A 12800-nucleotide genomic window follows, 5' to 3' on the forward strand; every position below is an offset into this window, starting at 1 on the left:
CTGTTTACTAGCTCACTTTTATCTAATCAGTTTTTCCTTGTAATTCCCTATCCTTGGCATTTTTCCTTCAACTTCGAAATAAAACATGTATGGAAGTTTACAACTACAGGGGAGGACTAAGTAGTAGAAGCAAATGAACTAAGTGACTTTATCACACTTAAATTGACACAGATCACAATACACAAATATGAAAGAACCCAAATTATTCCAGGACAGAATGGGGGTGGGGGGTGTATTTTCTGTGACTAAAGTTACTTCCTGACTGTCAGCAAAAAAAGTTTGATTACTTACTCCTCCAAAAATACAAAATGCAGAACAACTCCTAAATATCTGTTTTTAGGGGAAAAGGTGGCATAGAGAGCCCAAACGTGGTTGTCTGTGTGCCTCTTAATTCTTTCTCTAACTTCTGGTGGACCAGGAGCGGAGCAAAAGCCTGGGGGAGCCAGGCTGAGCTGTGGGGGGTCTGCTGAGCAAACCCTGGTAAGATGCTGGTCTGTGAGGAATGTGATCAATTCATCTGTCCTTGGGCCTCCTTCTCGTACTCGTTCTGCATTGCAGATTAATGTGAACTCTTCCTTAATTTTGATGTGCTTGCAAGTACAAAACCAAGCCATGAAGTAAGCCATTCTATGCTTTTTTTTAAAAAAAAAAAAAAAAAAAAAGTTGCTATGTTTGCATTACTTTTATACTTGTGAATTTAAGCAATACTTTAGTTACTCTAGCTGGCAAGTAAGTGAACATGTCCTGTGATAATTTAGAATTCTGACATTGGTATATTGGTTTCAAATTTAATTGGATTAACAATTTGATGTTGACCAAAAGAGTTCAATGAAGCTAAGTAAAATAACTTATCTGGGGGCAAAGTTTCAAGTATCCAAATGATGTACAACATTAAAATCTGAACTTAATGTAAATAATCATCAACCCGCACAACTGTTACTTATTCAGTGGCAGTGAAGTAGTCAACACATGACAGAATCTTGGTTTATGCTGTATTAATGTCTCTCTCCAAACACCTCTCAGCCTTGAAGGAAGGATTTCCATCTGTTACATACTCAAAAGAATGCAATTGAAAATATACCACTACAAAAATCGGTAAGTGGATTTTTCAAATCAACCATAGGACGTATTGCTTGGCCTTCCACACTATTTAAGCCTCTTACGATGTTTTCTCAGAATCCTCACCCTTATTTAAAGAACATACGGGGGTGTCCCCTGGTACTGCACATTTTGGCCTTATCGATTTCCCAAAAGGTTAAATCTCAGACCAGCAGCCATGTGACAATGATTGTAGAAGCTATCACGGTTACTTAAACAAGTTGCATGTATTTGTAACCTAGAGTGAAAATGTTTGTCCTGAGTTACAAACGGACTAGAAATGAGGAGTGCTTTCCCACAACCTGAACTATTTGTCGGCTTTTTCCCTGTGCCCTAGTATACAGTAAAACACAATACAGAAGGCAAATCATGAGGGGGATGATTTTTTTTTATTATTTTTACTTTATTACAATAGATCATGTACTTCTTTCAGGTAACTTTATTTTAACATGATCTGAATGTATATTGACAAAGCAATACTTGAAGTTTGATCCACTATATTTTTTATATTTTCTGACCATAGTATATATGCTTTACAAAACTATATGTAAACATAGTATCTATGCTGCAGTACATAAAACATCTGCAATTACATGAAAGAAGGCACATAAAGATTTTAATTTTACAAATGAAAAGATACAACACAGTTGATAAGGACATCAGGATTATTTTAAAATGCTTTCTTTCAAAGTCTGATTTTTCTCAGTGCAGATAGGAACTGCCTAATACAGTCCTTTACCTATATTAGACTCTGTCCCCAAATGTTAAGAGATATTGGCAACAAACTGGTCATTTTTTTCATTATTTTTAGCAAAGGTGATATTTTAGCTCATTTTTTAAAAAAAAAAAAGTATATTGAACTTCTAGATGTGTATGCAAATGCATGTAAAATAGTTTTTTTTGTTTGAACTGCTTAAGTTATCAGCTTAACTTTCAGTACATGCTAAGACTAAATACTGTGATACTGCAGCTTTTCTTAACCAGTCATTTAAGATGCATCTAAAATAAAGTTATGTTAAAAATAAAAGGTTCAAAAGATAGAAATATAAAAAGTATCTTCATGCCGTCCTTATTCCCTTTAAGGGAAAGAAACAGTGCACATTCAGACCTACTTGTTTACCCAGTGTTGTGTGTTTCAGGAGCTTGATATTGCACAACTAGTTAACTAATTAAAACTTCATTAAATAGTACTGACTAACAGCAATACACTCATCTGTTTAAAACGCTATTTTCCCCAACATTCCATGAGTGGTTCAAGGAGAGCGTGTTTTTTTAAACTGGCAAAGAAGTTGTGCCTTTTATTTTACTAATGTATGACCTAATGTTGATCAAAAAAGTGGCAGCAATGTCCACGCTCTGACTTCCAGCCTTCAGCTCCTCTCAATGTACTTACAAGGGTACAGTTTAAAAGGAGGCAAATTGGATAGGTTTTCTTTGAGCTTTGCTTTTTTTTTTCCTTCCAATTAAGTAAGAAAGACCCAAGCTCTTGACAGTAGCTCATAACTCCAAACAAAATACGAAATACTGTATGTCAAGGAGTTGACTTTAGAAAACAAATAGTTAAAATTCACATGTTTATATGCATTTGTACTACACATTTAATAAAAAATATAGTGTAATATTCAATAAAATTAAATACACAAAATAAAGATTAGCACTATACAAATCCCCTAAAAAAGCCCCCCCCCCCCCCATAAGGCAGTTAGCAGTCTGCTTTATAACCATGGGCGATGGATAATATACCTTTGGCTTTTTTGACCATTTCACTATTAAACATACAGTACAACTAAAACCTATTTCTGGATGAGATGTTTCACATGAAACACTGCATTTTGTACACCAAAATATGTTATATGGCTTTTCATGTTATTCATCACTTTCATATTCTTCTTCATCACCTATGGGGTAGGACTGGATGTTGTTCTGGGTGTACATTTTTGTTTTCACGGGACAATTGTGATCCATGAGTATTGCCTAAAAGAAAATGGAATATGAATATTAGCACTTCTGCTTAGCATCCAGGTGAGGTCTGTGGCTGACTCTACCACTCAGGGATTCACTTCTCCTCCCTGAAAGTAGAACCCAAACTGATTTCAGTTAGAGTAAATCAAGCCCATAGGTCTGTGTGAGGTGGGATCTTGGCCCCAAGACATCACCAGCACATTTCTATTACTGTACTGGAACCGGTATTTAATCCACAGGCTTAAATTGAAATACGTCTACCTGCTCTCCAGTTACAGTAATTTACCCCTCCTGTATTTAATCTCCATCTATTAAAAGCCAGATGAACAAGAGTCCTACTGCTCAAGGTGAGTGTCCCTTACGAGCTTTGCTTTTCCCACCCCTTTCTGTGGAGCTCCAGGACAGCACAACAGGGCTCTGCTGAGAGTTGTTGTCCAAATACTGTGACTTGACATCCACAGCAAGCTAAAAGTGATTATCATAGTTGGAGGCCAGCTGCAATATTACATTCTTTGGGATGAATTTTTCCTAGGACACTTGGAGTCTGTACTTGGAGCGGTTGCATAGCGTGTTTCGTGCTGAATGTAATTGTTTGGGTTTTAATTAATTATGCAAAGAGCACAAAGTAGGGACCCTCCTTTTGACTCTTTTCAAACCCAAAAGAGATGGCACAACAGTTCACTGCCACAAGCCACTGTGGGCATAGGAGTCACTTTGCATTTAAAGGTATGTTCAGACAGTGGAAGGTGTTTAAGCCATGGGGAGAGATTCTGACCCTGCAGTGATTACTGTGTTACAGGTAAAACCCTGGCAGTGACCAGGGAAGCACACGATAAACTGTGTATCTCTAGCAAACAACAGCTTTTGGTTTTTTTCCTTCTTTCTGGTCTTCCGCCTTAGTCAATGTAAAAAAAAAAAAAAAAAAAAAAAACAAAACCCACAAAAAAACCCCCAGTGTAGTTTGCAAAGGTCATGACAAGGGATTAACTGGAATCTCTGGGATGGTGCAGTCCAAATATGTGCAAAATGAAAGGTCTCTGGTCTCACATAGGCACCTATTTTAGCAAGATTCATTTTTCCACCTTCTGTTCTGCTCATGTCAGCACAAAGCATGAGCAGCACACAGGCAGGTTCTGTCCTTACCTTGCAGAGATGTGGTGCTGCATAGTAAGACCATGGCAGTGCAAAATTACATTTTCTTTTCACCGGAATAAACAACTAGCAACTACGTTTTGGGCCCCAGACAACCTTGTTCAGCATGAGCAAGGATGGAGCACTGGATGGGCTAGGCCTACATCACCTAAATAGTGACACGTGTTTCAGCAGAGATTGGTACTTGTTTTCCAGGATTTCCCCAGCCCTGGAATCACAATAGGGATTGGTCTGCTTACTGACTGCACTGCCTTGTAATTCCTTTGGGATCTTCCCATCTTCTTGCTGAGCAGAGGAAACCTAGTGAGGAAAGCAATGGATCCCCTCCTGCAGTAAGATGCCTTTTGAACCTGATCTACTATAAATCTATAGGAACAGCAAGTCCTGCAACAGCAGCGTAGGGGAGCAGATAAAGGGCATTATATGAAAGGGCAAATTGAGCTACAGAAATGGGAAAGGAAAGGAGAACAGTATAGGAGGAGAAAGGAAGGAAAAAAGGACTACTACAACCAAAGCAGGAATTTTTTGTGTGTGTGTGTGTGACCAGCTAAGCAAACAGTGTGCAATAGGAGTGAAGGAGTGAAACGTTCCTGCAGGCACATTTGTGAGTGTTCTGGGGCAGAACTCATGGAATAGATAGAACTCCTCACTCCAGGTCTTGTGAAAACTAGACTTTTACATATACTTAGCAAATGTGAACATCGATGGGGAAGAAGTCTGTTAAAGGCTGTTAATCACAGTGTCACTTTTGACTTAGGTCTCTTAGCCCCTGATTTTAGGGATGTATCACAAGACATTCACCTACTCTGATACTTGTCCCTAGATACCCACTGTGGGCTGCAGGGGAATGGGCAAATGCTGATTTAGCCAAGTATCATTCTTCTTACACACCACACAGCAGCTGGGGAGCACTGACTGCTCTAGAAAACTAAGTCATTGGCAAAGTTACATTAAAAAAAAAAAAGAGTCAGGATAAGGCCCATGGTATAGATAGGATAAGAGAAGCCATGAATTTGTAAGGGCAGGTGATCTGTATGGAGGCAGAAGGAAAAAAGATGATGCAAAATATACTGTAGAGGACCACGAGAAAAAAACAGGTTGAGGCACACAAAGGAATAAAACAAAATTGGTCAATACATTTCTGGCACTTCAAGGAAAACAAAAATGCCTTTTATACTGACTCCACCACAGCGGATGCTGTTGCAGATTAATGTCTGCTGCACCCTGTTTTGTGATAATCAAATTTGTGACTTTGTAACATGTAACTAATAAAAAGCTTTTCTTTATACATCTTAGACATAAAAGGAAGAGAGAGAGTTCATTCCAAAGACAATGCATGAGGGTGGAATAAACTGTGCTGGTCCCTTTTTGGGGAAATTGGAGGCAAAGATGCAGAAACAAGTTAATTTGTTTCACTGAAACAAAACCAAAAGAAAGAAGCTGTGTTATGCTTACCATTTTCTCCTCTTTGGCAGGTGGACTTCGAAGGAAAAAGCACAGGGGAGCGAAGAGGATATCCACAATCCCTATAATTGTCATGAGCCATGGAAATCCAATGGCTTTTGCAATGGCACCACCAGCAGAGGGACCTTGTAGAAATAAAAACGCTTTTCTGAAGATCGTTCGGACACAAAATTTGCAGCAGTCACTTTAAACAGCAGTAATTTTATATACAAAACTCCCGCTTTACAAATTGGTTTGAGGAATGTAAAGACATGTTTGTAATTATAACATAAACCTTTCCTGGCTCCGTACTCCACATTCATTGAAGAAATTAGAGATGCTCCTAGGGGCATCTGAATCGTGCACTCAAGGAGGCTGGGGGTCAGTGGGGAGTTATTCCCCTCGCAGACTATTGGGAGCACAGCTGTGGTGTTAGTTTTAAATGTTCCAAGGCCCCTTTCCTAGGGATATCCTATTTGTGCTCAGTGCCCGATACCTTCAAGCCTCTTACAGCTAATGAAGCCGAGCACGGCATCACAGCAGAGGAGGGGAACAGATGCCAAACACAATTCCCTCTGCTTTGATTTCCTGCAGAAAATAAGAATCCCTGCTCATAAAGCCTGTGAACGTCACTGGGCTTCACTCCTGGCATCGTAGCAGATTCTTTTTTCTTAACTGTGCATTATAGGCAGGAAAAGGCCGGACTTACCTATGGCGAAGCCCATGCAAAAGGCAACATCAGCTATTGCGTACACGCTACCATAGACTGATACATGACGCAGATCTACAAGGTAGCCCATAATTGGCATCATGGAGGAGTCCACCATTCCTGGTCGTGAGGGAGGGAAACATATTTCAGGAAAATACTGCCTTTTTTTTTTTTCTTCTTTTAATGTCTTGGCCAACTATGTGCTAAAAAGGGACGCAAAAGCAACTAAAAGGATGCTTACTCTTAAATGAGCAGAAGATTTGTGTAAAAATAGACTGTATTATCTGTGCTTTTTATGGTCTTTACTGTGTCTGAGTCATGTAAGGACATGTATAGACATGTACCTGTGACCCTCGTTAGAAAACAAGAGAGATGTGAGCTTAGAGCATATCAACCACTTCCCAGCAGCTGTCCGTGCAAAGGCTCTCACATTACCAGCCAAGTAGCTTTCATTTAGGGGAAAGTTATTTTGTATGAACTTACACTTACTGTAGGCCTAAAAGATTGCATTAGCCTCCAGTTAACCAAAATTATTACAGTGGTTTTAATACATCTTTTGACCCACGCTTTCATTGCTAGCAAGAAACAGCACAAGACAGCTGATGAAACTGCTGAGATACCGGAGGATTTGTAGTTGTGCCTGTAACTTCTTTCCTAACCACACATCCCTTGTGTGTGAAGATGCCCCAGAACATTTGCTGACCAGCCAAGTGCTAAAACCCAAGCTGTGGTCTCCACTCCAGCCTGACTGCGTGGCCCAGCATAAGCAAAGTTCACACATGTTACTTGGAAGAAGAGTACATGTGCATGGGCTTGGGAATTCCTGTTTAAGCCTGTTTTTTCTTTGTTCTATGAAAATGTCTATATAAATTCTTTTCCACAACAGGAAAGACTGTGGGTTTTGGGCAGCGCATCGCTTTATTTCTGAAAACAAGGTATAAATTCATGGACAGTTTGAAAGATCCGTTTAGGTCAATGGAGCAATTCTGGACAGACTTTAGAATCCAGCTTGTCTAACAGCACCCCGGTTCAAACTGCCTGTGCACCATCCTTTAAACTTTCTTCCTTTACCTACCAGTTTGGGCCACAGCTCAGGCTTCACCACTGTCAGACCAGAATGACAACAAAAGTAATTTTCCACGTAACTTCATATAAAATCATTTTTGAATAACCAACAGACTGTAAGAAGTCGTAATTTTCTTACCAATGGCAAATCCAACTCCAAAATTTGGTGCTATGAGCCCATAAATGTTTTTAGCAAACGGTACCTACAAAGGAAGTTTCAGACAGTTAATTAAGTCACACTGCACATGCTAATGAGGTTAGGGGGCTTTTTTTCCTAAAATAAATTCTCAGAGAAGTACCAAGCGTGCCATAACTAATGTGCAACTTAGAGTTTGATCCTTGTTCTGGGCTACTGTTTCAGACAACTGTGCAATTAAACCACTGACACACTATTACGAGCAAGAATAAACTGTTGAGTGACAGCTCAAAAAAAAGGGATGATCATCCTCCTCCTTTCAGAGCCAGTCTTCCTTCAAAATAATTGAAGCATTGAAATTTGAAAGCACTCAAAACTCTGATCTAGAACCTATTAGCTACACACTGTTTAATAACGTATTTATAAAGCAGAAACTTCAGCAAAATTTCATGGGGAAAGCACATATCTGAAGATGAACACACAAATATTCAGGTGGTTTGAAAGATATACAAACTTCTACTTACGCATAAAATACTTATTCCCACGATTAGCATCCCGAGTAAAGCACAAAGCCACCTATCAAAGAAGAAATGTCACTCAGAGATCGGTGATACCGAGATGTTAGAGCTGATCTTGAATATTTCAAAGTCATGTATGAAGTGCCGAGTTACACAACTGAAGTAGCAACATGTTCAAAAAAAGCGATCTTGCTACTATAGAACAAACTTTAATAATTTCCATCATCAAAAAACTGCCCCAGGAAACACTGGAAATGGTACATGAACCGACTGGAAGATTATTAGTATTTTTAAATTAAGCATACCTTCCCATTTTGTGTGCGAGTATCCCAAAAAGATTAGTCCCAATGAGATAAGAGATACTAGCTGGAATAAAAGCAACGCCTGAAAAATATGAATGAGATGTTTTATCAGCAATGATTTTAGTGAAGTGTTAGAAGAAACTAATAAATTCCAGACACTGCAATTTTGATTTGAAGGTATCTAATAGACTCTTTGTGCATAGCCCCAAAAAAAAAAAAAAAAAAAAAAAAAAAAAAAAAAAAAAATCAAATATCCGGTTTGTTGCAGCCTTCTCATGAAATCTAAGGACATCATCTATGAAACGCAGGAGCGATGCAACGCCTTTGAAAAGAGATTTTCAGCATCAGCTGCAAGAACTGGTATGGGAGAGGGGATGGAACAACAAAGAGCAAAAAGTTCATCTCTAACTACAATAAGCTTTGGGATAGGTCAAGGAAGGCAACTCTTTTGCGGTCGCACGGCTTATGGAGCATATGCTCAGCACATGCAGCAAGCCCAGGACAGTCGGGGTGGGTGAATCTCTCCCTGGAGGAGTGGGCAGCAGGACTGCTGCTGCGGCTTTGCAAGTCACGGTCCCCCTGCAAGCCTGTGAATGCCGTGAGGCTTTGCGTTAAGGTGAGTTTGTAATGCTGCAATACGGTCCTTGGTCAAGCAGCGACCAAAGCCAAGTATATATCAATAATGTAAAGGTGAAGTAACCTTAAAATCATGGTTTTGAAATTATTTAGCCAATATATTTCCAGTGAAATTTAATTTTAAAAAATTAGTTATTGGTTTAAATTTAAAAAAACCTAATTATATGTAATGACTTGCAGATAAGGGCACCCGAGCATTCCTTCGGCGCCTGATGGAGGGTACCCAAACCCTCCCATCTCCCCCACATCCACTCAGAAAAACATACTGTTGGGACCAGCAATTTTTTCTAGTCTTGAGGTTTCCACAGCAGCAGCTGTAGCTGGAGTAGATGCTGGCTGCACGGTGGCCAGAAATATCTCTGGTTTAAAAGCCAATTACAGGCTGTACTTGAGAATTCATCCTCTCCCTACAGGTAAGTCCCAGGGCAGGACCCAGCCGGAGGGGAAGTGTCAAAGGAAGCCGCTGCCTTGCAGAAGGAATGTTAATAAATATTATAGTGTGCTACTGCCTTGGCTGCCGCTGTCTGGAAAACGCCAGGGAGGATGATGCAGGTGTGTGAGAGAGCAGGGACTGCCCTTGAGGAGAAGGTGGCATTGTATGAAAAATATCCAAGAGGGAAAGAAACAGGGCGGCTGTGCCCGATGCTGGATCCTTGGGCAATGGTCTTGAATGGTTCATGTGCCTTGGAAGTAATAACGCTGTATTTTTCTGTTGTTCCCGCTAAGTTTTGCATTTTCTTAAGAAAAATTAAACTGGGAAACCTGACAAAACTGGGTAAATCTGACAAAATAGCGCACGCCACGACAAGCCTTCCATTTGGTCACTGTTAAATCAGGTAATACAGATTTAGACAGCAGCCGTGACATTACAGTGCACAATCAAACCATTTCTTTTAAGTGTATATGCTCCTCATCTTTCACCAAGGCAACATAGATTTTCTCATTTCCTGCCTATCCATCTTCCTTCCTATCTCTCTGATATTCATAAGGAAAAAAAAAAAAAACCAAGAGGTAATTTTTAGCACAGCAATATCCTGTGATTAAAATCCCTGTGGGTTACAATGGTGATACCAGGGAAATATTTTCACCTGTGTAACCGCAACTATTTTTGCATTGCTTGGAGCTAGCATTTTATACCAAATGGTCACATATAGCAGACGTTGACAACTGTCAAAAAAACCCCAAACTGCAAAGGCTCGTTAAGTAAGACTTGCAGGTTGGTGTGTAAGCTGTGGTATACTGAAGCAGAACCGTCATTTTCTAAATAAGCTTTATGCACAGTAACATTAATTGATCAAATCAAGGTTCTTTATACCTTCTTCAGATCATGCTTCAAACAGCTGGATCTCCAAATTGCATAAGATAATAATTTGCTTAAAACCCTGCAGTTCAAGATATAATTTCGGAGGCTTAAAAAACTTTAATTAATGCTGTCAAATCAGACAAAGTGTAATGGAGTCAATTACTTATATCATTAAGGGGTAAAATTAGTCTTAATTTAAAATGGATATTTTCCTTCTAGGAACTTCTATTCGACAAAGAGATTTGTAAATCTCATTTTCGTTGTACCAGTAATACGGAACTGTAGTGAGGGAGGTAGAGAAGCGATCTTTCTTTTTCTTTGCGAGGTTTAAAATATCTAAGTTTGTGTGTTAATTTTGCTATATTACAGGCTAGCAGTCATTACCATGTTCAACAGTACAGCAGCACATTAAGGGCTGCTACCTATGGCCACCCTGCATTAATTAGAACTCAGGTTTGTGCATTCTGTGTAATGTAGGAACACCTACATTTACAGAGTAGGGATATTAGTCGGATGCTAGCTGAACATCATTTTCATGAAGGATTTTTCTTTTTCTTTCAAATGCCATATGTTGATATTAAAAAATACCCTCGCAAAATGTCACAGCACAGAACACTTCATTAACTTTATCAAATAGGTATCTGTGGTGTTTGTAACGGTAACTCTTTCCTACAAACTATTAAAAAGGTAAACGCCAGTCAGATCGATACAGAGGACCAGCACTATGCGTTGTGGCACACGAAGGCCAGGTACCCCCCACCCAAGACAATTCACATCAACCTCCCGCACACAGTCTGACACTGGAAGTTAGTCCATTTTCCCCCCCCCCCCCTTCTGTTCACCTCAAAAAGAAAGTAACTGCCCCGATTTTACTCTTTAGTCTGACTTGATACGTGGGACAAATTCTCAGTCTGCCTGCGGACACTGGTTTCCTGAGGCTGTGTCCCTGTTACAGGTTATAAGATAGTCCCAGTTGGGGCTCTCCTGTTGCTTGCTGTTGAATGGGATGACTAAGTAACCACTGAAAAGTGTCAAATTATCAAATTCAAGGGAAAGTGTTCCTTATGTCTTTGGTGGCCACATTTTAAGTAAAGTCCATCCTTCTTCCATGTGGTACCAGGAGCAGCCCTGGAAGGAGTATGTGTTGCCATGAGCATGCTCTGCACCAAACATAGTGCACCTCCTGTGGCTGCCTGCTCCCGGCAATTCAAACGAGGAACTGAGGATGGGGTTTTTCCCAAAGGGAATCCAAACAAATCGTTTTGCCCTGCTAGGCTGGCTCTGCGGCTCAACGGGCATTTTGCAGCCGCTGCCAGAGGTCCTGCTGGGGCTCCCGAAGGAGCCGGGACAAGCACAACGCCGTGGCTGCCTCCATCTATTTCTCCTTGCAATGTGAGTGTTGCCCTTTACTGGAGCCTCTATTGCAATAACATCGATCCACTACCTATTTTTCTTACAAAGTGATGTTTGCAACTGTGCAGGTATAACACCAACAATTTAAAGATAGTAAAAAAAATTACTACCCTGAAGCGTGTAAGGGGACCATCATTAACAGGACCAGAACTGAGACAGTCATTAGACAAAACATAGCAGAGCAAATAGTATGCTGTACTTTACCAAGCTGCCATTTTTTTGAACACATGGTCTCCATCATCCAGATCGGTAATGCTGGTTCAAGCATAGCAATCGCCATGTTTGCAAAGCAGATTGATCCTTAGAGAAAGAGCAGGAGGAAAAAAAAGTAGTTATTATTTCTTTTGACTGTGAACAAAAAGCCATGCAAAGAATGGATGCTTTTACAAAAAAACATTGCATTTTGCAGTCCTATTTGCCATGCAGCAAATGTTGATTAATGTTAAATAGAATAGAATGTAAAAATCACTGAAGACTAACTTTCTGTATATTTCTATTCTAGAAATTCTACAATAAAGGTTAAGCTATTTTCATAATGTGAAAGTCTGCAGCGAGCTTGATGACATTTAGAAAGTTCATGAGGTCCGACTGTTGTACAAATGATTAGCTAAAACTACAATCTTTTGGTCTTTACCTAGTCTCCTGGGGCAAAACCGGAGCCCTATTGTGTAAGAGGCGCAGGTTCTGACCCTATGCCTCCATCATCTGAGAATGACTACAGTAAGATGTGGAGGTCTCGATCCTAAAAATACCATGAGACAACCACAGAGATGTCTATCCTCTACAAAAGGGAATTTTGTGTAGAGATCCTAGAGCGAGCAGCCAGTAAGTCCTTGCAGCACAGCATGGGTCTGGCTGAGCTTGCCCACCCCTATGAATTTCAAATGCTTCCAAACCTCTTTTGAATTTCTGGACCTTTAGTCACCCAGACGCAAGGGATAACAGGCAGTGGAAATGCTGATTCTGTCTTGCCCGCTGGCTCGGCTCTGCCCTATGCCACTGCCTGCAGATCCAGACTCCGGTGGGTTTGTGCCAAGTGTGTCTATCCTCAGTAGCACACTTC

General features: G+C 40.2%; 1 protein-coding gene across 2 annotated transcripts in view; it reads right to left on the reverse strand.

The window, feature by feature from the left end:
* Positions 1 to 1618: 1618 nt before the first annotated feature.
* Positions 1619 to 12800, reverse strand: part of SLC18A2 (solute carrier family 18 (vesicular monoamine transporter), member 2) — a 31270-nt gene continuing 20088 nt past the window's right edge. For both annotated transcript variants that reach the window (XM_010564704.1, XM_010564705.1), the window contains exons 9-15: positions 11942 to 12037; positions 8389 to 8467; positions 8090 to 8141; positions 7569 to 7632; positions 6365 to 6484; positions 5668 to 5801; positions 1619 to 3072 (exon numbers count right to left, since the gene is read on the reverse strand). In XM_010564704.1, the coding sequence (XP_010563006.1) occupies positions 2965 to 3072; positions 5668 to 5801; positions 6365 to 6484; positions 7569 to 7632; positions 8090 to 8141; positions 8389 to 8467; positions 11942 to 12037 (653 nt within the window). In that variant the 3' untranslated portion in view covers positions 1619 to 2964. The remainder of the gene's footprint in view (positions 3073 to 5667; positions 5802 to 6364; positions 6485 to 7568; positions 7633 to 8089; positions 8142 to 8388; positions 8468 to 11941; positions 12038 to 12800) is intronic.

The sequence above is a fragment of the Haliaeetus leucocephalus genome, unplaced genomic scaffold (assembly GCF_000737465.1).
Source record: "Haliaeetus leucocephalus isolate CR32 unplaced genomic scaffold, Haliaeetus_leucocephalus-4.0 Scaffold184, whole genome shotgun sequence".
Taxonomy (NCBI): Eukaryota; Metazoa; Chordata; class Aves; order Accipitriformes; family Accipitridae; genus Haliaeetus; species Haliaeetus leucocephalus.